Source organism: Geotrypetes seraphini, chromosome 12 (genome assembly GCF_902459505.1).
Source record: "Geotrypetes seraphini chromosome 12, aGeoSer1.1, whole genome shotgun sequence".
NCBI classification, from domain to species: domain Eukaryota; kingdom Metazoa; phylum Chordata; class Amphibia; order Gymnophiona; family Dermophiidae; genus Geotrypetes; species Geotrypetes seraphini.
This window is the reverse complement of record NC_047095.1, coordinates 112,546,302-112,569,769: the sequence shown is the minus strand read 5'-3', so window position 1 is coordinate 112,569,769 and position 23,468 is coordinate 112,546,302. Positions and strand designations below refer to the sequence as shown.

The 23,468-nt window shown below is 41.0% G+C and overlaps 1 protein-coding gene across 3 annotated transcripts in view; it reads right to left on the bottom strand.

Moving 5' to 3' along the window:
* The window catches only part of LOC117346373 (zinc finger protein 84-like), a 62,638-nt gene that overhangs the window by 26,051 nt on the left and 13,119 nt on the right, over window positions 1-23,468 (bottom strand). For 2 of the 3 annotated variants that reach the window (XM_033915808.1, XM_033915810.1), the window contains 3 exons: window positions 22,192-22,283; window positions 17,471-17,597; window positions 1,757-1,834 (listed from right to left, as the gene is read on the bottom strand). In XM_033915808.1, coding sequence (XP_033771699.1) covers window positions 1,757-1,834; window positions 17,471-17,597; window positions 22,192-22,283 — 297 coding nt within the window. Of the gene's footprint in view, window positions 1-1,756; window positions 1,835-17,470; window positions 17,598-22,191; window positions 22,284-23,325; window positions 23,464-23,468 lie in introns of those variants that run through there. The other variant, XM_033915809.1, reaches the window with a different exon arrangement.

Below are 23,468 nucleotides of genomic sequence, written 5' to 3'. Positions count from 1 at the left end.
AAGATCGATAGATGAAAAAACAGTGTGACAAGGAAGTGGCTGCTGCCAGAAGGATGCTGGGCTGTATAAAGAGAGGTGTAGCCAGTAGAAGGAAGAAGGTGTTGATGCCCCTGTACAGGTCATTGGTAAGGCCCCACTTGGAGTATTGTGTTCGGTTTTGGAGACCGTATCTGGCGAAGGACATAAGAAGACTTGAAGCGGTTTACCACGTTCCCGCCTCTCTCCAGCCTTCCTCCCGGCATCCCGGCCTTAGCTGGTGGTCTAGCAGGCTTTCGGGGCAGGAGCGATCTTCCTACGCTCCTGCCCCTTGTAGATCGCCAATAGGAAATGGCTGCCAAGAGCTCCCGTCGTAGTCTTGAGAGACTACGGGAACTCTTGGCAGCCATTTCCTATTGGCGATCTGCACGGGGCAGGAGTGTAGGAAGATCGCTCCTGCCCCGAAAGCCTGCTAGACCACCAGGTAAGGCCGGGATGCCGGGAGGAAGGCGGGAGGGAGTCAGAGCCAGACGAGAAGATATTCGCGGTTTTTCTCAATTTGCGGTCCAGCTCTGCCCCTATCCTCCGCGAATACCGAGGGAGAATTGTATAGACACACAGCCTGTGACCTTAACCACTGCCCCCCATACCTATTGAAAACTTCAAAGAACACTATTCCGCACCCTGCTCCTACAATGGATACAAACTTTACTCACAGATGGTCTCTTCCAAGACCTCAGCGAAATCATTATAACTCCAATCCTAAAAGACCCCAAAGGAACAACGGACCAACCATCCAACTACAGACCCATAGCCTCAATCCCACTCTATGTCAAGCTAATGGAAGGCCTCATAGCTAAAACCCTAAGCTTATACCTAGAAAACCACAACTTACTCCACCCCACTCAGTCAGGTTTCAGAACCAACTACAGCACTGAGACCCTACTAGGAACACTCATGGACACCGCTAGACAACACCTCAGCACAGGCAAGAAAATGCTGATCATACAGCTAGACCTATCTGCAACATTTGACCTGGTAGACCATGACATCCTTCTACAGACATTAGACTCAATAGGAATCTCAGGCAAGATACTATCATGGTTTAAAGGCTTCCTACAAGCCAGAACTTACAGAGTCAAAACAAACAAAGAAAAATCAGAACCATGGTCCAACCCCTGCGGAGTACCCCAAGGATCACCTCTGTCGCCCACACTCTTTTCAACCTATACATTGCTTCCCTCAGCTCCTGCCTGGATAAACAAGGCCTAAACTCCTACAGCTATACAGATGACATCACCATTCTCCTCCCCTTTGACCAACCAGCACCCACCATGATAGACACAATACACAGAACACTTGAAACTGTAGCAACATGGATGACAGAACACAAACTAAAACTTAACCCGGACAAAACAAACTTCATCCTCCTAGAAAACAGCAAAACCCCAACCTTAACAAACCTAGTAATAAACTCGATCTCATATCCCATACAACCCCTGCTAAAACTCCTAGGAGTACTGATTGACAGAGGCTGTACCATGCAACCACAAATCAACAAAATAATAAAAACATCATAATAGGGCATTGGTTGATGGAAGCTTCTTGCACTGTTTGTACAGGTATAAGTGATCATTTTCCACATTGGCTATAATTTCTATTTGGTTGTGCCAAGCATAGTTACTGCTTTTCACATGCTCAAAAACTGAATGTGGCAAAAAGAGACAGATATTCAACGCTTTCCCCTTACTTCTGCTAGAAGTGTTTTGGTGTGCATTACCATTGGAAGCTCCAGCAACTTTACATGGATCCTCTTGTATAATCTTCACTAGTACAGAAGGGTTTGTGATTCTGTGCCCTGTAATTGGAAACAAACTCATGAGACAATACATACATCATATGGTAGTATACGCTCAGGAAACATACTTGGAAGACTTCACTGTACAGCAAGACCACTCTAGAAAGAGTTAATAGCAAGGATAAAAATACAAGCTATGCTATAATGGATCATACCAATGGTTCATCAAATCCAGCATTCAGCATCCAATAGTAACCAATCTGAGTCACTTGGAAGATCATCAATATATCATAAGAGACAACTAAACCTTGTGGGTTCTATAACAGAAGAAAGAGGGATATCAATTCCCAAAGCCCTCAAGAGCTCTGGATTCCTGGGCTGATGCAGAAAAGGTACTGTGGATTGCAGGGAGCAGTTTACTGGCTTGATAATGGCCAATGGTCATCATTGTGTTGTAATTTCTGTTTTTGCATGTGCATCTTTATATCATTCCTTCTCAGAGTGATATCAGGCTGCACATTGGTTGCCAATCACACATAGAATAACTTTTAAAATTATACTGTTAACTTTTTAAATTCAACAATCACATGCTCCGACATTTCTGGATCGTCTCTCGATACCGTATTCTCCATTTAGGGCACTTAGATCAACACAACAACATTTAACTATTCCTTCTTTAAAAATAATAGGGACCAGGAGATCTACCATTTTCTCAATTATAGCACCCCAGCTTTGGAACAATTTACCATTATACTTATAAGGACGCATTTGAAACATAGACAGCATAACTTACCAATCACTAAATCTTTTAGACCTTAATCAATCCTACGAGTAGGTCGCAAAATTATCCTTTTTATTCCTTTTCTTTTTTTTTGTGTTCCCGCCAAATGTGTTCTTCCCTAAATGTTTCTTCTCTTTCTTTTTGATCACTAAATTGAAAATAAAATCATTTTTCCTACCTTTGTTGTCTGGTAATTTCATCAGTCTCTGGTTGCACTTTATTCTTCTGACTGTGCATCCAATATTTCTTTCCTTCTTTCAGCCTCCTGTATGCTTCCTCTCCTCCAGACCTCATTCCCTCCCCAACTTTTTCTTTCTCCATGCCCCCTTTCTTTCTGTCTTTCTCGCTCCATGCTCCCTTCTGTCTGTCTCCCTGTCTTTCTTGTCTCCCGTCTCCATTCTTTCTTTCTGTCTCCTTGCTCCCCCCCTTTCTTTCTTTCTCCCTGCCCTCCCCCAAGCCACCGCCACTGGGGAATAGGACGCCACCGCCGCCATCGGGGAACAGGCCGCCGCCGAGTTCTGAGCTCTCCCTGCTTCCCTTCCCCGTAAAGAGGATGCTGAAGCGCTGGGCCAACCAACCTTCTCCAACCGACGTTAATTCTAACATCAGAGAGGAAGTTCCGGGCTAGCCCAGAACTTCCTCTCCAACATCAGAATTGATGTCAGGTGGTGAAAGTTGGTCGGCCCGGTGCTTCAGCGTCCTCTTTACGGGGAAGAGAAACAGATTGGGCACCCCTGCTCTAGCTAGCTGAGCCATGAGCCGCATTCAAGTGGCTAAAGAGCCGCGGTTTGCCGACCACTGCTCTAAGAAATGGCTGGGAGTGTGCAAATTTCTTTTTGTGTGAGCAACAAGTTCTACAACTTTTTTTTTCTGTGAGCAACAGGTTCTAAAAACACCCCCAGCAATTTTCCAGATTTGCAAGTATTTTTGTAAGCGACCGTGTAAAATCTGTGAGTGAGGCTCCTAGAATGTGTAAGCGATGGGCAGACTGGATGAACCATTCAGATCTAACATTACCTTGAAGAGTAGACTAACACGGCCCCCACACCATTTTACTTATTGATAAGAGTAAAAAAAAATTGATCCACTTGTATCCGTTCTACACCACTCAGGATTTTGTAGACTTCAATATCTCCCCTCAGCCTTTTCCAAATTGAAAAGCCTTAACCCTCTTTATTCTTTCCTTATAAGAGAAGAGCTCCCCTTTATCTTGGTCGCTATTCTTTGATCTTTTTCTAGTTCCACTAAATCTACCTTGGCTTAAACCCATGATGACTCTGTTTCTCTAAGTGTTTCACAATTTTATTTTTACAATTGCTTCCACTACTTTGCCCAGCACCGATGTCAAGCTTACTGTCTGTACTTTCCCGGATCTCCCCTCAAAACATTTTTTAAAAATCAGCATTAACATTTGCCATCCTCCATTCTTCAGTTGATTTTTGCGACAGGTTACAAATCACTAACAGCAGATCAGCAATTTCATGTTTGAGTTCTTTCAGTACCCTAGATGTATACCATCTGGTCCAAGTGATTTATCAATTGTCAATTTGGCTTAGTACATCTTCCAGGCTCACCAAGATTTCTTCCAGTTCCTCTGCATCATCACCCTTGAAAACCACGGTTCAGGTTACATCTTCCATAAAGACCAAAGCAAAGAATTCATTCAGTCACTCTTATTTGTCCTTATCCTCCGTGAGCACCCCTTTTGCTCCTTGATCATCCAACAGTCCTACGGATTCCTTCATAGGTTTTCTGCTTCTGATGTACCTAAAAAAATTGTTATGAGTTTTGCCTCTTTGGCAAGTTTCTCTTCGTATTCTTTCTTAGCTTTATTTATCAATGCTTTCCATCTAATTTGCCAGTGCTTGTGTCTTCTTATTTTCTTCATTTGGATTTTTTTTCCATTCTTTAAAGGATTTTTTTTTTTTTGCTCTAACAGCCCCTTTCACTTCATCTGTTAACCATGGCTGCTCTCATTTCCTCTTTTAATACGTGAAATACAGCAGATCTGAGCTTTCACAATGGTATTTTTAAATAACATTCACGTCTGATTACAGTCCTAACATTTGCAACTGATCCTTTTAGCTTCTTTTTAACCATTTTCCTAATTTTATCCTAGTCGTCCTTTCAAAAATTAAATGCCTCTACAGTAAATTTCTTTTGTGACGTCACTCCAAGTATCAGCTCAAATTTGATCATTTTATGATCACTGTTTCATAGCTGACCCAACACAGTTAACTCCCATTCTTTGCCTTGCATTCCACTAAGGACCAAATCTAAAATAGCTCCCCCTCTTGGCCAGCTGCTACAAGAAGTCATTTATGATGTCTAGGAATATTATCTCCCTAGCACTCCATGATGTAACATTTAACCAGTCAATTTTGGGGTAACTGAAATCACAAAACTTATCCACATCCACTCAATAACTTAGCCACATTCAATCTAGGAGATTAGTCAAACACCATGTAAATGCTCTAAGCTCTACTATTAGGCAGGTTTCTTGAAGACAAAAAAAAAAAAAAAAAAAAGGGAGAAAAAAAGGCCTCAGTTGAGCTTCATATGGCCCCCACAAAAAACTCCTAGGTAGAAAACTCTTCAAATGTTCTTTATTTAAAGTCTCCAAAAAATGCCAGTGCATAGCAACACAGTATAGACTAATCGTCCTTAAAACCAGCATCAAAAAAATGAAACCCAACTCTTAGCTTGCTGAGGCTCCAGACTGTCCTTCAGTGATTTCTCACAGGCTATTATTAATCAGCAGCATTTCCAACTGCTGCTGCACTATTTCCATAGACGAGCCTATCCATCCTCTAATACTTTTTTGTGATAACTGAAATCGCCTATTATTATATTGTTTTTCAATTTGCTAAGCGATGTACATAATTATAAAAAGAGAGTAGAGTTACAAAAAGACAAACCAAATGACAGATATTTGACGACAAGACAAACTTGAGTTGGGAGGAGAGAGGGGGAAAGTTACAACTTTTTCATTTAAAAGAGAGAACAAAAAAGGAAAAGAACTCTAACTCTCCTGTTTTGTTTTTTAGGTTTCGAGCATTTGTATAGAGCCACTTCAAAATTGTGGTTTTTTCCTTGTACTACAGGCTACTGCGTCTTTTACTCTGCCTTCCTCTTCAGATGAACCTAGAAAGAGTGCACCGGTACTGTTGGATCATCCGCCAGAACCTAAGATGCTGTCAAGGTCAGCTCAATGTAGCTCCTTTGACATAAGAAAAATTGAATAGATGCACCGTCGATGTATGAAGAGGAGGCACCGGTACCGTATGCCGCTAGCTGGTACAGAAGGTGCAGGTGTCAAAGTGTCATTGCCTTAATAGACGATGCACTTCAGAAATGACAGCCTGCGTCGAAGAATAATGGTGTCGATGAGAGGCATGCAACAAATAGACTTGGTGTTAGATGTGCCAATGATGCTATTCAAAAATCGATACAACTCCACTGCGATGGCGTTGATGAAAGGCATGCATCAAATAGACTAGATGCTAAATATGCCACTGATGCTATTCGATCCCGATGTGCACCAGTACAGACAGGGCTCGACACTACAGAAAAGCCCAAGTGACTGGAAATCTGACTTCAGGTCTAATATACCTAAAAGAGGAAGAAAACACTGGAGGTAGTTTGTATTATTGATTTTTCCTCTTCCAGTTCTTTTACTTTAATTGTGAATCTAGCTCCGGAATTAGGGCCAGCCGGAAAGGACGAGACCATGGTGGAGTAGAAAGAAGGCTGAAAAACTGTTGATGCTGACTGCAGGGACAAAGGATTGAAATATGTCCGAGGGCCCCTTTACACCAAAACAAAGTAATTTTTTTTTTTAATAAAATAGAATAAAACAATGAACAAGAATGAAAATAATTGAAAAAAGAAGCGGGATGGCAAACTCGAGGGAACGAAAAACTCTGCGGAAAATGAAAAACTGACAACCTTGCAAGCGTCAGGTGCAAAGGCACTCGCACATGCGCGGTGCAGGCAGTTTCGAACTTTCTAAAAATCTTAAAAGTGGCAATGCACTTTTATCACTGTCCATACCAGGCTCTGTGGATGACATCCCCCATGTGAGAATGTGCTGCCTGCTTGTCTATGGATAATGGATTTTTCTGGACCCTTCACAGGTTACCCAGGAAAGGAGTTTATTTTTTTAATTGTAACATGAGGCCTTGGTCTTAAGGGCATCTTTTGTATTACAATTTCCTTGTAAATGTTTATTGAAACACAGTCCAAAAAGAGTAGACAAAATGATAAAGGTTAAAAAGGTAAAATGGATGGGACTTGTATACTTCTTTTTATGTGTGGTTGACACAATCAAAGTGGTTTATATATTTTAGACATTCTTATTTTGTACATGGGGGAAATGGAAGTGTTAAGTGACTTGCTCAGTCAGAAGGAGCTGCAGTAGGAAATGAACTCACAACCTCAGGATCCTGAGGCAGCTGCCCTAAACACTAGGCCACTCCTCCACTCCAGAGATGCAACTCCTCTCATATGAGGAAAGGCCAAGAGCTTAGGGCTCTTCAGCTTGGAAAAGAGATGGCCAAGGTGAAATATGATGGAGGTCATCAAAATAAAGTGAATCGATTTTTTACTCTTTCAAAAATTACAAATATTAGAACACACTTAGGGCTCCTTTTACTAAGGTGCGCTAGCGTTTTTAGCACACGCAGGATATTATCACACGCTATGCGGCTAGAACTAACACCAGCTCAATGCTGGCGTTAAGGTCTATTGCACACGCTATTCCACGCATTAATGCCCTAACACAGCTTAGTAAAAGGAGGCCTTAATGAAGTTACACGGAAATACCTTTAAAACAAATAGGAGGAAACATTTTTTTTTTCATTCAAAGAATAGTGAAGCTCTGGAATTCGTTACTAGAGGATGTGCAAAAAAAAGCAGTTTGCATAGGTGGGTTTCTAAAAGATTTGGACAAGTTCCTGGAGGAAAAGTCCATAGTCTGCTATTGAGAAAGACATGGTAAAAAGACACTACTTACTTTGGGATATGAAACATGGAAAGTTGCTACAATTTGGTTTTTTACCTGCATCAGCCACTTTTGCAAAGGATATTGGGCTTGATGAACCCTTATTCTTATGTTCACTGCTAAAAGCTTCTAGAACTAGAACACCGGGGAGCATATCTGTATTGTGGCTCTGTCAATGACATTACATTAGTGTGAATAATTTATCTTGCTTTTCCTTAAAGAAATTTGGAATACATACTAACTCTATGCAAAGAAAGAATTATGTGATTTTGCCATTTATTCAAGAAGCACTACCAGATAATATAGTCAACATTTCTGTCTAGTGAAGTAATTGGTCATGGTACAGTCGACTCTGCTCAAGTGCATGCCCTACGGACCTGGTCGCCAAGTGCACTTAAACGGAGTGTGCGCTTAATAGGAGTACCACTTGTTAGTCATGAAAAATTACAGTACACTATGGTCAAATCCAATAAAACTTTTAATCAACCAAAAACACACCAAATACAATGTAATACAGTATAACTGTAGAAACAGCACTGTTCGGTCTAATGCAATAACTTTTTTTAAACCAACATTCTATTAAAATAATCAGTCATTGTTTTCTGCACGCAAGTTGCATGATTCAGGCTGTGTATCTGACTACGGATGCTGTAAAACTGTCCATAGTTGTGACAGCCACTTATCTCCAGATAAAGCAGCATGTGTAGAGACTTTAGCGTGTTCGAGAAGGAAACAATCTCTGCAGGTGGTTCATTAGTCATGATGACAGCAGCAGTATCTCCATCATCATTCTCAGTAATGAGAAATTTAAGACAAGTTCGAAAATTCGATAGAACACAATTATGGCTCTTAGTATAATCCCTAGTCCTAGGTCTTTCAGACCAGTGGTTCCCAACCCTGTCCTGGAGGACCACCAGGCCGGAGAGGTTTTCTGGATAGCCCTAATGAATATGCACGAGAGAGATCTGCATATAATGGAGGTGCCAGGCATGCAAATCTGCTCCATGTATATCCATTAGGGCTATCATGAAAACCTGACTGGCCTGGTGGTCCTCCAGTACAGGATTGGGAACCACTGTTTTAGACCATTGCAACATTCTCTACCTCCCCTGCCGAGCAACAATGATAAAACAACTACAAACAATCCAAAACACAGCACTGAGACTTATCTTTTCATTGAGGAAACATTACCACATCACAGAGGCATACCTCAACTCACACTGGCTTCTAATTCCAGTAAGACTACTATTCAAATTCTACTGTCTACAATTTAAAATCATAAACGACAGACCAACCTACCTGAACAACCGCCACATCCAAACTACATCAACTAGACATAGGAAAACCCACACTCCATTCATGCACCCTCCAATCAAAGAAGTCAAATGGAAAAAACTATACGATGGCCTCCTAGCCACACAAGCAGCAAAACTCAACAACCAAATTTCCAATCTACTAATTATGACCCCCAGACTACAAAACATTCAGAAAAGAAATAAAGACTCCAACTGGGAGCTCAATGGACGAAGTGTCTACTTCAGTTGTCTCATCAAATGCGTGAACGAAGCTCGACCGTCGATAGCAATTTGAAGTTATTGATTAGACTCGACTTCATACCTCCCGTACCATAAAGAATCGAGCACCGTCATTTTTCCCACCAGCGCTGCAGCTCGGGTGCTGGATTTCATGCTTGCATCAATCACTGCCATTACATAGCGTAAGAAGAGTGACCTGTAATGGCATTTGAAGTTTGCGATTATCCCTTGGTCCATTGGTTGGATCAAAGAGGTCGTGTTTTGGCGGCAGAAATACGAGTTTGATGTTGTTTAGTCTTATATCATTTCTGTGTGCTGCGGTTATCACACAGCATTACAATGTGCCTTCTACTCCTCATCAGATTGTCAAGCTTCCGCAACCATTCAATCCACAATGTTGTTGTCATCTATGCGTTATTGCTTTCATATTCAACAGGCATGCATTTTATGTTTTTGAAGCACTGAGGATTTTGATTCTTCCCAATCACCAGTGGTTCGAGCTTTTCACTACCATCCATATTGCAACAGGGCAGCAATGTCAATCGTTTTCTTTGGCACTTTGAAGCCAATAGCTTCGCTACGTTTGAAAGCCAATGTTCCCTCAGGAGAGGCCCGTCTCATTAGCGTTGAACATGTCACATGGTTCATATCCACCATGACCCATCTTTCAGCACCAAATTTATCTGCGTCTTATATTTTGCAATGCTGCTTCTTAAATTTTAAGCCATTACGAACTTTCCACCTCTCTAACCATCCATTTGTCACTTTGAAGTCTTCAGATAACTGAGCTGCTTTCTCCATCAGCAGAGGTCCACTGATTAGCAGTTGTTGACTTCTAGCTTCCACAAACCATCGCAGCAATGCCTGATTCAGGTAGGATTGCTGTTGTTTTGCCAGTCTTTCAATATGAATATCGCTTGCTTATTTTGTAAATCCGAGAAATCTGGCTAGGATGAACGCTGTACTGTTTTGCAATTGAGACCCGACTCTCCCTTTGGTCAAGTCTCTTTAACACATCAACACATTCAGCCAAAGACAATGATTTTTGTCCAAGCGACGCCATGGCACAGTACTGTAGTTCCGAAAGTTCGAACCCCTGGCTAGGTCTAGGCTGCAGTTCCAAAACACGTGGCTCATCCACGTCAGAAAATGTGAATGCAGTTAACCAGTGAACATGACATGAGAGAATGGAGGTTGGACTTATAACATCTGTGCGCATAAGCAGACTGTGTGCTTATCAGAAGTGTAATTATACAGAGTTTATGTCCATTGACTTTAATGTAAAAAAAAAAAAAAAAAAAAAAGGGGGGGGGGGGACCGTGCTGGTCACGTGCGGATAACCGAAGCGTGCGCTTTAACCAACATGCACTTAGGTGGAGTTGACTGTACTATAATTTTATATATTTAGCATTAACACTTCTCTGCGCTTTGCAATTTTTATTTAGGATGTATTAATATAATTAAATTGCATAACAACTAGAACCAAGTTTTGACCAGGAGCATCATGGTGATGACTAATCAGTTCCACAGAAAAACAAAGATTAAGGTGATCTCCCCAGTAGCAGGTCAAAGTAATATGCATCCATTGTTGGGTCCTCTAAAAAACTTCTAGAAGAATGTGGAAGCTGGAGAAGTCTTTTCCTTCTCTAGGCTCTATCAGGGATGTCACCCATCTGTGAGGACGTGCAACCCTGTCTCTCCTTGAGGAAATGGTGCTTGTAGACTACCTAGTCCTACATGGTCCTAAGACAGGCCAAGTATCTGGTTCTATTATTATCTCCTCAAAGTAGGTGATGGTGTTGTAGGGATACGAACACAGCAAACACACACACAGGATACGAGTCGGGAAGGAGGCATTGCCAGTGGCTAGCTCCTAGACCCTTTTATTATGCTTCTAGGCTAATTACATCAAAGTAAATCCCCTAGGTACATCTCTAATGATTGGTTGAGACAAAGGCACATGCTTTTACATCGTGTCACCCTCAACTCTGCACATAGGCATATCCTGATTAGCACTTAAACAAAACCTGATTCTTTGCATGTATGCAATGCCTGTCTGATGTCCTTTCTAACTAAGGACTAATCAAATTAAGATAAGGGTTAATTTGTGCCAGGTAAGGGGGAGAGAGGGAAGGAGTCTGCATTCTTTCACAGGAATCAGTGTGCCGATCTCGCCCTGTTTTAGAATGGCATCCCTTCATTTCCCCTTACTTTACTATTTTTAAGGGCTTTAGAGAAATAAAGCAAATCAGCTCGTGATAACTGGCGATATCTACTATGACAAGGACTTATGCATAAGGTAAACAAAGAAGGCAGGCATTGAACAAAACAACAGAGAGCGATCAAAAGACCTATTCCAATGAGTAAATACTGCATAAGGACCCGGATCCATTGACTAGATGGGAGCCAGGACCATAAAGCATTCCATATCTTGACGCATACGAGAAGCCAATTTATGTAATTGTTGAATTTGTTCTTTTATGCTGTTGCTGTTATCAGTTAGATTAAAACAGCACATATTTTTAACGGCTTCGCAACCGTGATGATGTCACGGTAACAGATAATCTATGGCTGCTCGGTTGTCTAACACTGCTGTCCATAATTCATTTTGCTCTTGATTTAGCAAGCTAAGTGTGTATGAGCTATGATTAATATTTTTAGCTAATGCACATGCCAATCGCACTAAAGTTTTATGATTATATAAGGCTAACCCAGGTACTCCAACTAAAGAAACTGCCAAAGAAACATATTCAGCTTTCAAAAGCAAGTTAACATTACTATCACACTGGTTGTCTAATATATAACTGTTAAAGGTTAAAGAGACAGAGCGTATTTCTTTAGTGGTCCTGGGATTAATCAGTTGTTTTTTTATTTACCAATGCTGTTACTATTCTACTAAGACAGCACTGTGTGTTGTGTGACAAATTAGCAGGGATATAATTCCATACTCGCTTTCCACATGTCCAAAACCATCCAGACGGAAGGACAAAGTGAGCATTAATATATGAGATATTTACAAAATGCAAACAGGTCCACAAAGCTAGTCCACTGTTAATGCAATTTCTAGTACAATTTTGTACCCTAGCACATGACAGATTGTTATGATTTGCTACTATAGTGGTATAAATGGTCATGGCATCCCAGGGTAATTTTCTGGCTATTGTTCCCCATGATGTAAACATGGTATATAATATTTCATCTTCAGTCCTAAAATTGGTTGGTTAGGAAATCTTTCCTATTTCCCTTGGCGCTAACTTAACCATTTCGATATAATGCCTCTGGCAGTTTCAAAATCTAAAGTGTTGGTAGTAATGTTTTATTTTTGTATGCACATAACGACACACCCACAATTCACATACTTAAACACATTCTCACACACACAATCTGGGGCTCCAAACACGTCACACACATATCTATCACATATTCAATAATTACTAATAAGGTGCATATATTATAATCAAAAATGTGAGTCCCTATATCTGCCTAAGCCAGACTGAGAGGTCTGGCATTAACTAGCGTTCCCTAGTAGATATGCGAGGCATATCAAAAAATCCCTAAATGTCCCTAAAATAAGAGAACCGCAAGATTACTTTCCCTATACCCAGAAGTGCAGGGCATAGTAACCTAAAATTAAATGCATTAAGATGAAGAAATACCCAGTGCAAACCCTAAAAAGCCCAAATATATGCATAATATGTACAGTCAACTCGTGTGAAAGTGATACAAGTAATGAATCAAATTTTCAGGTGTCATTTCTTTATCAATCTTTTTCAAGGTGAGAATGGAAGCTTTTAATGTGTCCCCAAGTCACAGGATCAGTCTTAAAATAACGTTTTCTGTGCCGGTCATCTTGCTGTGGTATGGGAATTTGTTGTTGTTGTGGTCTCTGCAAGATGAAATCGAATTCAGGAATGGGATTCTATAAATGCTGGTGCCAGGACATGCCCTTCTTCTTCTGTAGTTTCCGAGACTGGAACAGGTGGTGTGTCAGCAGCTTCTTCTGTAGGTTTGGAGATGGGAATAAGCAATGGGTCAGCGGCTGCGCGTGCCGGTCGGATGTGTCTGCTCGGTACCCAAACTGGACCTGTAGGAGTTGAGACAGCGGCACAGCCCTTCCCCCAGGTTAAGGGAGCAGGTCTATGCCAGATAGGATTAGGAGATAGTTTATATTTAACTAAAGGTTGCAGTAATGGAACTGTCTTTTGATAATGTTTAGCATGTGCAGAATACTCTGAAAAATAGTTCAAATGGTTAATAGTGAACAAAACAATGGATAAAGACATTTGAACCTGTCTCAAATTAGGAATGGCATATTTCACTGGTGTCTGTTTTAATAAATAAGATTTTAATGTACGGTTGGCACGTTCTACAATGGCTTGTCCTGTAGAATTATAAGGCAAACCGTGAATCAGCTTGATATCCCATTGTAAGCAAAACTCAGAAAAAGCAGTGGAAGAATATGCAGCACCATTATCTGTTTTTAAAGTTTTTGGCTTTCCCATAACAGCAATGCATTGCAACATGATTAATTACTTGATTCGTTGTTTCTCCTGTTTGTGACTTTACCCAAAGATAACCAGAATAGGTGTCAATAGTAACGTGTAGATATTTCCATTTCCCGAAAGGGGGGATATTGTGTGACATCCATTTGCCATACTTGATTTACTGCAAGTCCCCTGGGACTCAGCATTCATTTACTCAGCAGCCAAATGAAGATGTGAGCATTGTGGGCAAGACTGAACTATAGTTGTAGCTTGATTTAATGGAATTTTAAACATTTTTACCAGGGCTTTAGCATTTTGGTGGAAAAATGCATGACTATCTATGGGGGTAGTAAATTGTGCAAAAACCTTCCTGGTTGCAGCGTCTGCAATATTATTTCCTGCAGAAATTACTCCAGGAAGATTTTGATGGCTACCAATATGAAACACACTGAGAAAGTGTTTCCATGTCGACAATAACGAGCGTAATTCAAGAAACAATGCTAGTAAGTTGTCATCAATTGATGGGGTCATGTAGGCACCAGGAAGCTGGTAAATTAAATTTCAAATGTACAAACTGTCTGTAATCAAATCCACTGGACAATGGTAAACGGTTTGCAGTGCAAGAACAACAGCAGCAACTTCTGATCTTTGAGCAGATTGTTGAGGGGGAATGAATAAGACCTGAGAAGAATTGTCTTGGGTCCAATGAACGACTCCGCGTGTCTTGTTGCCGTCTGTATAGACAGTAAGCGTGTCAATTATAGGTGTTAAGCTTAGTGCAGAATGAAAATCCAAAATGCCTTCTGCAACTAGAATTAAATCTCTTATCTTTAGGATAATGATGACAAATATGACCGATGTAATTTGTCAATGCAATTTGCAAATTCATCATTATTTTTAAAAAGAAATCCCCATTGCTCTTGTGAAATGGGAACGGTGATAGATACCAAATCCAATCCCATGTTTAAGGCTTTATTTCTTGCCTTACAAATTAGAGAACTATACATGTACTGAGGAGAGCTGATATTCTTAGGGGGCGTATATGGTAAATAGATCCATTCCACTATATATAAATGATTATCTGAGGTTAGCTGGCCTAAAACCACAATAGGTTGGCGGTTCTACGGAAGGATTAATAAGGCAAGTGCTATATTATCCTGAATCCTATCAACCCATTGCGTTAATAAATGCTGGTTAATAATCGTTATCACTTTTTGAATGTCTAGTGTTATATAGATCAAATCTGCAGGTTGTTTGCAACAAATTACCAAAATACTATTAATATACAAATATTAATTTGTGCCCAATCAATGAGGAGTCTATTAATTCTTATAACATGATTCAGAAATAGCTTACCTTAATTGCAATTATCTTGAAAGGCATTCCATATCTGGGCACAGTTCATTCAGTGACACTGAATCACTTACCCACTTTTTCTGTAAAACATTTTTCTTTTCACAAATAAAAGATGTGAAATACAACTGTTAAATTGCAAGTTCATTTACTATCACCGTAGAAGGTTCCTATAACCTAAAAATCTTCTCAGAATCAGCCCTGCAATGTACTTAATAATTGTCAGAATTACCAGAGTGAGCAAAAGCTATGGAAGGTTACATCCTTCATATCTAATCTTGGACAAACCTAGATTACAATCAAAGTTATCAGTACTGAAGAGTCGCAAACAAAAAAAGACTTGGGCTGAAGCTTGTCAACAGACTTGATAGGAAGTGCAAAGGTCAGGCAGTCAGGGAAGAAAATGACCCCAGCTACAGTGTCTAGAAATTTAACAGTGACTCCAATTTATGAGGGATAATTAACACCCCACATCTTAGTCACCAGTATTTCAACTGATTTACAAAAATATAATTTGTTGTTGTTATTTTGCTGAACCAAGTCTCAAACGTATGAAATAAGGGGCTGTAAAGATAAGAGGTTAAAATCCTTATCCTCTCTATAGAGCTTTTGATCAACTCCTCCTTCGTTAATTTCTCCTCAGACCCATCTTATCAGTCACACAAGAAAAACACACATTCATGCAGGCAGACAGTACTATCTTTCTCATATAAGCTAATTCCTGCACCTACAAACCTCTAACCTCATCTCCTGCTTTTTTTCTTTTACATTTCAATATGGGCAGTTTATTATTGTTTGCCTTACAGTTTCATCTGAAATGTCCTGGTTTCCCACAGCCATAACTGCCTTTTAGAGTGGAACTTTTTTGTACTGCAGCGGCCAAAAGGCTCATTTGATATGTTTGCGTGCCAATATCATCGCAGGCACGTAGCATATCGGCTAAGGTAACATCTGCCCTGTTGCCTAAGCCTTGCAATGCTTTACGACAATCTAAGTTAGCATTGTCTTTGGATAATTTCATCATTAAATCACTTTGAGCTTCCTTATTATCTACTTGTCTTTGTATGGCTTCCTGTAACCTGTTTATAAATTCTATAAGGCTCAGTGGCTCCCTGTTTGATGCTTGCATAACTTTTAACTGGTGTACCTGAGGCTGGTACTTTGATATGCTCGGAAGGCACACTGACTACTTATCGTCAGCATTTCTGTTGGAAGCATACCTTGTTGGGGGATAGTTGAGAAATTTCCTGTCCCATATAACTGATCTGGGATATAAAGCCCTTCGTTGAGCCTCCTGTTGATATTCACTATCCCATATAACATTTTGACCTGTAGTCAATACCATGCGCATAATGTCTTTCCAATCTTGTGGTATTAAAGTATGCGCCTCAGCTAGGGTTTCAAATAACCCTGCTTTGAAATTACTTCGTAAACCTGTCTCTGAAATTGATTTACAAATTTCTCACAACACTGCAAAGGATAATGGTTGATAAGTAACTATCTATCCTGGACCATTAGGATCTGGGACATATGTGACTGGGTAGGCTTGAATTAAATCTTTCATGTCCTATGATTCTAATTGCCATTCCTCTCTGGCCTTTTTTATCATTGCTTGAAACACACTTGAAGGTTGCGCTAATGTTTCTGCCTTTTTTCCCTTAAAGGAGCTGGAGATACCTGTGCTGGAGGTATGATTTTTGGATATGTGTTTTGACTTGAATAGTCCGGGTGGGTGGGGCAACGGTCAGTGAGACCGTTGACACCTTGAAGGACGCCTCGGTCCCCACCTTCTCCAAGGCACATTTGCACTTCTGCCATACGATTAATATGGCTGCCGACGCCCAAGGCACAGCATATAAAACTTTCCCGACTAATCCAATCTTCTAATCTAAGAGATCTCTTTTCTGGATACCAGGGACAGTGCTCTCCTATTCCCTGTACTATTTTAACTGCGAATTAGATACCTTTCTATCTGTACATCTCAGAATATATTTCAATTCATTCACATGAGCACGCTGTAAATCTGACAGGGAGTTTCCCATACTTACTCGAGAGGATCCTGGAGGATGAGGTGCAGCTAGTCTTATCGTCCCTGTTCGTGCGCCATGTAGGGATGCGAACACAGCAAACACACACACACACACACACACACACAGGATATGAGTCGGGAAGGAGGCGTTGCCAGTGGCTAGCTCCTAGACCCTTTCATTATGCTTCTAGGCTAATGACATCATAGTAACTCCCCTAGGTACATCTCTAATGATTGGTTGAGACAAAGGTACATGCTTTTACATCGTGTCACCCTCAACTCTGCACGTAGGCATATCCTGATTAGCACTTAAACAAAACCTGATTCTTTGCATGTGTGCAATGCCTGTCTGATGTCCTTTACAACTAAGGACTAATCAAATTAAGGTAAGGGTTAATTTGTGCCAGGTAAGGGGGAGAGAGGGAAAGAGTCTGCATTCTTTCACAGGGCCTCAGGAAATCAGTGTGCCGATCTCGCCCTGTTTTAGAATGGCATTCCTTCAGTGTCCCTACCGAGAGAGAAGAGGGCTGCATGGATCTCCTCCATCACCTTCTGGTAACTCTCCTTCTGCCATTCTTCTAAAACCTTCCAGTCTTCCTCCAAAAAACAGATTGCCACATCATTGAATGTCACCGATACCTGCAACAGCAAATGATACCTTCTCTTACCCCTTGGCTGGAAAAAATTTAGGGCGCATTATGTGGTCTAATTACCCTTTACAGGGGTAATTTTATAAGCTATTTGAGCATATAGAACAGGATTTACATGCTCTAGTAGGGGCTCAATTTCTGTTGAACAGGTTGGACCAGCATTCCAGCACTTCATAATCCCGCTCTTTAAAAGGCAGGGCAGAGGATTCCTGTATTGACTGAATCTGTCTTAAGAACAGAAATTCAGCAAACGGGCCTCTGATGTCAAAGCAACAGGGAGGCTATCATGCACAATGTGTGAACTCCTCCCACTGCCAAGAGCAGAGAGCTACTATTGGCTCTTTTGAAAGAGTCAAGAGTTTTTTTCAGCCTAATAAACAGTGTAGTGAGAAGCACAGAAGGCAGCTGGAGTCAGAAGGGGAAGGGAACAGGGAGAAACAGTTTGTCTCTCTATAGTTAATAGTTTTATGGGAGCCGAGAAAGAATTTCTCTAAGCAGCAGGCTACCTCTATGCATATAGCTCAGGGGATCATTGTCCCAGAACCCTGAATGTACTGGTAAAGGGAGAATTTGTCATATTTAGACTCTTTTACCCGACAGTGTCCTTCTTGCCTGCCTCCTGTGCATATAACCAGCCACAGGATACTTTAGGAGACCATGGGTACACTATCAGGTATCAGATTATCTGCTAACAATGAACAGTATGTTAAAACGTGGGAAGTGTATTATGAGAAAGACATTGCTTACTCAAACTGCACCTCTAATGCACATTACCAGCAAATGACCTCTAGACCTGGTGTTCATCGATTTCCTGTGTCTGGAAAAGGACAACCGAAACAGTGGTAATATTTTGGTAGTCACTGTTCATTTTACCCGGTATGGCCAGACCTACCCTACCAAAAATCAACAAGCAGACAGCTGCAAAAGTATTATGGGAGAAATATTTTGTGCACTATAGATTTCCCATCAGAATCCACTCTTGACGAAGGTAGATATTTTGAAAGCCGGTTAATTAGAGAAATGTGTAAAGTTTGTGGCATCAGGAAAGTCACATACCGCACCATACCACCCACAGAGATCTACAGCCAGAAAGATTCAAAAGAACTTTATTAAACGTGTTGGGTACTTTGGACCCAAAGCAGAAACAACAGTGGAGTCAACATGTAACTGGTACATGCTTACAACTACACAAAGAATTATGCCACGAGGTACTTCCCCTTATTTTATGCTTGGCCGAGAAGCTAGACTGCCTGTGGATGTATGTTTTGGGGGGTCACACTAGATGAAACCATCTCAAATACATCAAGAATCTCAAACAGCAACTCAGCGCTGCTCATCAAGCAGCTCAGGAGATAGCTAACAAAAGACAAACTCTGCTATGATGTTCGAGTCAAAAGACAAGAGCTACAAGCTGGGGACAGAGTACTGATCAGAGCTCTAGGCATCCCAGGCACGCACAAGCTATCAAGCCACTGGTGCAAAGAACCCTACGTGGTAGTGATTCAGCTGCCAAACCTGCCAGTGTATAAGCAGACACCAGAAAGTGGAAAAGATCCTGAGAAAACCCTCAACACTAAAGAACTAGCATTCCTCGATTAAAATCTTATACCTTATGAATCTAATAATCCTTAAGATCCTCTTGACAACATCTACTCAGGGTTCCTTCTTTACAAATAATAAATACCCGTAGAACAATAATATTCTCAGTTACCACACCCACACTCTGGAACGCATTACCCACTTATCTTTGGGCAGAGCAGAACTTAGATAAATTTAAAGGAGCTTTAAAAAGCTTCTTATTCAATGATGTTTTCGGCTAACTATGCTACTATTCTTTTCTTATTGAACCCCTTAGTCATAAGAACATAAGAATTGCCGCTGCTGGGTCAGACCTATGATCCATCATGCCCAGCAGTCCGCTCCCGTGGCAGCCCTCTGGTCAAAGACCAGCGCCCTGAGACTAGCCCTACTTGTGTACGTTCTGGTTCAGCAGGAACTTGTCTAACTTTGTCTTGAATCCCTGGAAGGTGCTCCCCTATGACAGACTCCGGAAGAGCGTTCCAGTTTTCTATCACTCTGGGTGAAAAAGAACTTTATGTTCGTACAGAATCTATCCCCTTTCAAATTTAGAGAGTGCTCTCTCGTTCTCCCTACCTTGGAGAGGGTGAACAACCTGTCCTTATCTACAAAGTCTATTCCCTTCAGTACCTTGAATGTTGAGATCTTGTCCTCTCTCAATCTCCTCTGTTCGAGGGAGAAGAGGCCCAGTTTCTCTAATCTTTCGCTGTACGACAATTCCTACAGGCCCTTAACCATCTTAGTCGCTCTTCTCTGGACCCTTGACCCTTTTGAGTAGTACCGTGTCCTTCTTCATGTACGGCGACCAGTGCTGGACGCAGTACCCCAGGTGAGGACGCACCATAGCCCAATACAAAGGCATTATAACCTTTTCCGATCTGTTTGCGATCCCCTTCTTTATCATTCCTAGCATTCTGTTTGCCATTTTCGCCACCGCCGCACATTGTGTGGACGGCTTCATCGATTTGCCGATCAGAAGTCCTTTTGTTTTTTCCCATATATGTTCTCTTTTCTGTATTTATTGTAGTTCTCCCCCCTATCCTTTTTGTTCTTATTACATTTACTTTGTATCTTGTTCGTCCGAGTATATTTCATCTGTTTAATACTGTTGTTTTTAATTCTGTTCTGACCCTTATTTTATTGCTGTAATATTTTTAGTATTTTGATAAGCGTTTAATCAAAATTTACAATAAACTTGGAAACTACACAAATATCACCTACTCCCCCATAGGTCAATCAGTCCAATTGCCACAAATTGAAAATTCTGCTACATCCAGGCCAATAAAATACAAACAAAAAAAGTCGAAGACACCAAACTTGCTCACAGAATGAACGCTGAGATCTTTGGGCTGTCAGTCGTATCTTAGTTGAACTGATCTTCTATCCCCAGGACCATGACATGGAAAGAAGGGAAGAGAAGTTGCAGCCGGCACCCTGCAGCCGGATCACTATTGATGCCTAACGACCTGCTCTTAAGCTCCTGATCAAGTCAAGGAACGAGCTAGTGCTGAGGGCCTGGACCCCTGAGCTCCACAAATCTTCAGCAGGCTGGCTGCACATGTCCTTGAAGGATACACCTGCCAGTTGCAGACTGAAACTTCTGCTCCTCTCTAAACAGGCAGAATAGTCCCTTTGAAGACTGGAAAAAACAAAACAAAACACACACACAACATAATAAAGAAATAAACAGAGCAGATCAGAAAGACACCTTCATGCTCAGCTGCAGAAGGAAGAACTGGTCAGCAGAGACTATGAAGAAGGAGTAGAAATGCTGCGATTAACATATGCAGAATTCTCGTGATCACAGATGGTTAACCCTATGATTTAGCATACGATCCCTATTGCACTGGAATAGATAGTTGAGTGTCCATTTGCTTTTGACTGTATTATAGAAGTTTGTAATCGAAATAGAGTATTAAAGAATAATTATTTATGAGACTGTATCATAAGAGACCACAATGAAGGGGAGGTTTTCAAGTCATTGATGGGAGAAAGATGAGCCTGGATAATGGCCTAAAAGAGCCCTAAAAGAGGCTTTTCTTACCCCAGATCATAAGATATTTGGATGAAACACTTTTGGGGACCCCCCCCCAAACAAATGCTTACTCACTGAAAGACAATTCGATTTATTAGGTGTAGTGAGTATTTACTGCTGTCCCTGATTAGTTATTGAGCTGAGCACTGCCATCAGGCCAATCAGACCATAACCAACTGTTAGGACCCCACCTGCCTTTCAGCAGTAAACCAATATTGAAAAAAACAAAACAAAACTAGATGCATTGCTTAAAAGTCAAATAGATCTTTCAAAACAAAAAAAAAAGGTTTTCCCCTTAGGACCACCTGAATTTTAGGTTCCTAAAAAGAGGGCAGTGCAAGGTCAATGGAATGAAGTTAGACATGCAAACTTATGTAACATAGCTGTCTTAAATTTAGCAATATTAGTTTTAGACACAAATGTACATTTACATGCTTATTTTCAGCCCACGATCAGCTGAAAATAGGCTCCAAATTTAGGAATCTATAGTGAAGCACTCCGCATCTTTACATACAAATTCTGAATCACTCAAGTAGAGTGGAACAACCCAATGGGTCTGAAGCAAACACTGATATAGCCATGGTTGGCAGAGATCCCCAATCCCATGCTCCCCTCCCCTCTCCCCCCCCCCCCTGAAATGACAAAAACAGCCTAAAGTGGATGCTCGGCGTCGGCGTCTTTGACGTCGGGGAGAGGAAGGCTGATAGGCCCGGTAGATCGGGATGGCAACACGAATCTATCACGGAGCCCGGGATGGGCTCTGCGATCGACTCACGTTGCTTTCCTGAGCTACCGGTCGATCGCGATCGACGTGTTGGGCACCCCTGATCTAAAGGATTAAAGGAATGGGGGGAAGTTAGGGGAGTGGAGGAATCGCTGGGGGAAGGGAGAGAGGAATGCCAGGCCTGCCCAAAAGAGTGTCTGGCTCTGCCCCTTGAAGCAGAGAATCTCCAGTAGAAGGTTTGCTCACCACTGTACACTCCTTTGAGTATGTGTCCTGGTTTTTTGAAGTACAAGCCAATGTTGTTGGAGGAAGCGAACCAGGCTCTGGCATCTTGGTTTCTGAAGGAAAGTATTGAAAAGATATGACACATTAATAAAGAAATGCACATGCATAGCATAACCTAACCTGCAGATTAATTAAGAGATTTATAAAACAGTCTTCTGAGCACAGAACAAAGAACTTAAAACAAATTCAGTATAAGAAAAAAAAATTATGCAAAGGTTTTGTTCAAGTTAAAATACAGCAGTCTGATGATGTAGAAACTTATCCCAATTGTACAGGAAATGTAATCCCCTTACTAGGTAGATAGCTGTATTGTTCCTGGTCTCCTCTCTCTCTAAACACCCCCCCACCCCGAACCCCCACATGTGGTTTAAAACCGCAGGTTGCAGACCCCCTGATCAAAGATTTTACCTAGGATCAAAGAAAATGTATATGCCTTCACTTTAAATACCCCAAAACATGAATGCACATTTAAAAAAACAACAAAAAACACATTTCAACCTGTGGAGGGGGAAAAAAACCCTCAGGAGCCTGCAGCAACCTTTGCACAGGCTTATATTGCTGCTTACACAGACTTCCTTGCAACCTTTGTACATGGTTGATTTATATAGTGAAAATCACATAACATGTGCATAAATAAGTTATCGCATTGATTTATTCTTTAAATTAGTCAAAGTTTGCACGAATCGAAACAGCACGTATGCCCCCAAATCGTAGGGTCAGCCTAGATTCAAAAAAAGCACTCCAAAAGGGTGAGCAAACACTTCGATCTTTCTTATATATATATATATATATATATATATTTTTTTTTTTTTTTTTTTAAGAAATATATTCTTTAAATTAGTCAAAGTTTGCACGAATCGAAACAGCACTTATGCCCCCCAAATCGTAGGGTCAGCCTAGATTCAAAAAAAGCACTCCAAAAGGGTGAGCAAACACTTCGATCTTTCTTATATATATATATATTTTTTTTTTTTTTTTTTTTTAAGAAATATATATATATAAGAAAGATATATATATATATATATATTTTTTTTTTTTTTTTTTTTAAGTACAGCTTTATAGGTTAACTTAAAGCAGACATCGAGTCGCACGCACTCAGCTGCTCTCACGCCAAGCCAGCGCCTTTCTTCCCATGCATTTGGGAAACAAAAGAGCGGTCTGCCATTTCTCCCGTCTCCTCGATGCAGCACCTCCTCCCCCCCCCCCCCGAAAAATACCCTCCTAAAGTCAAACTCGCA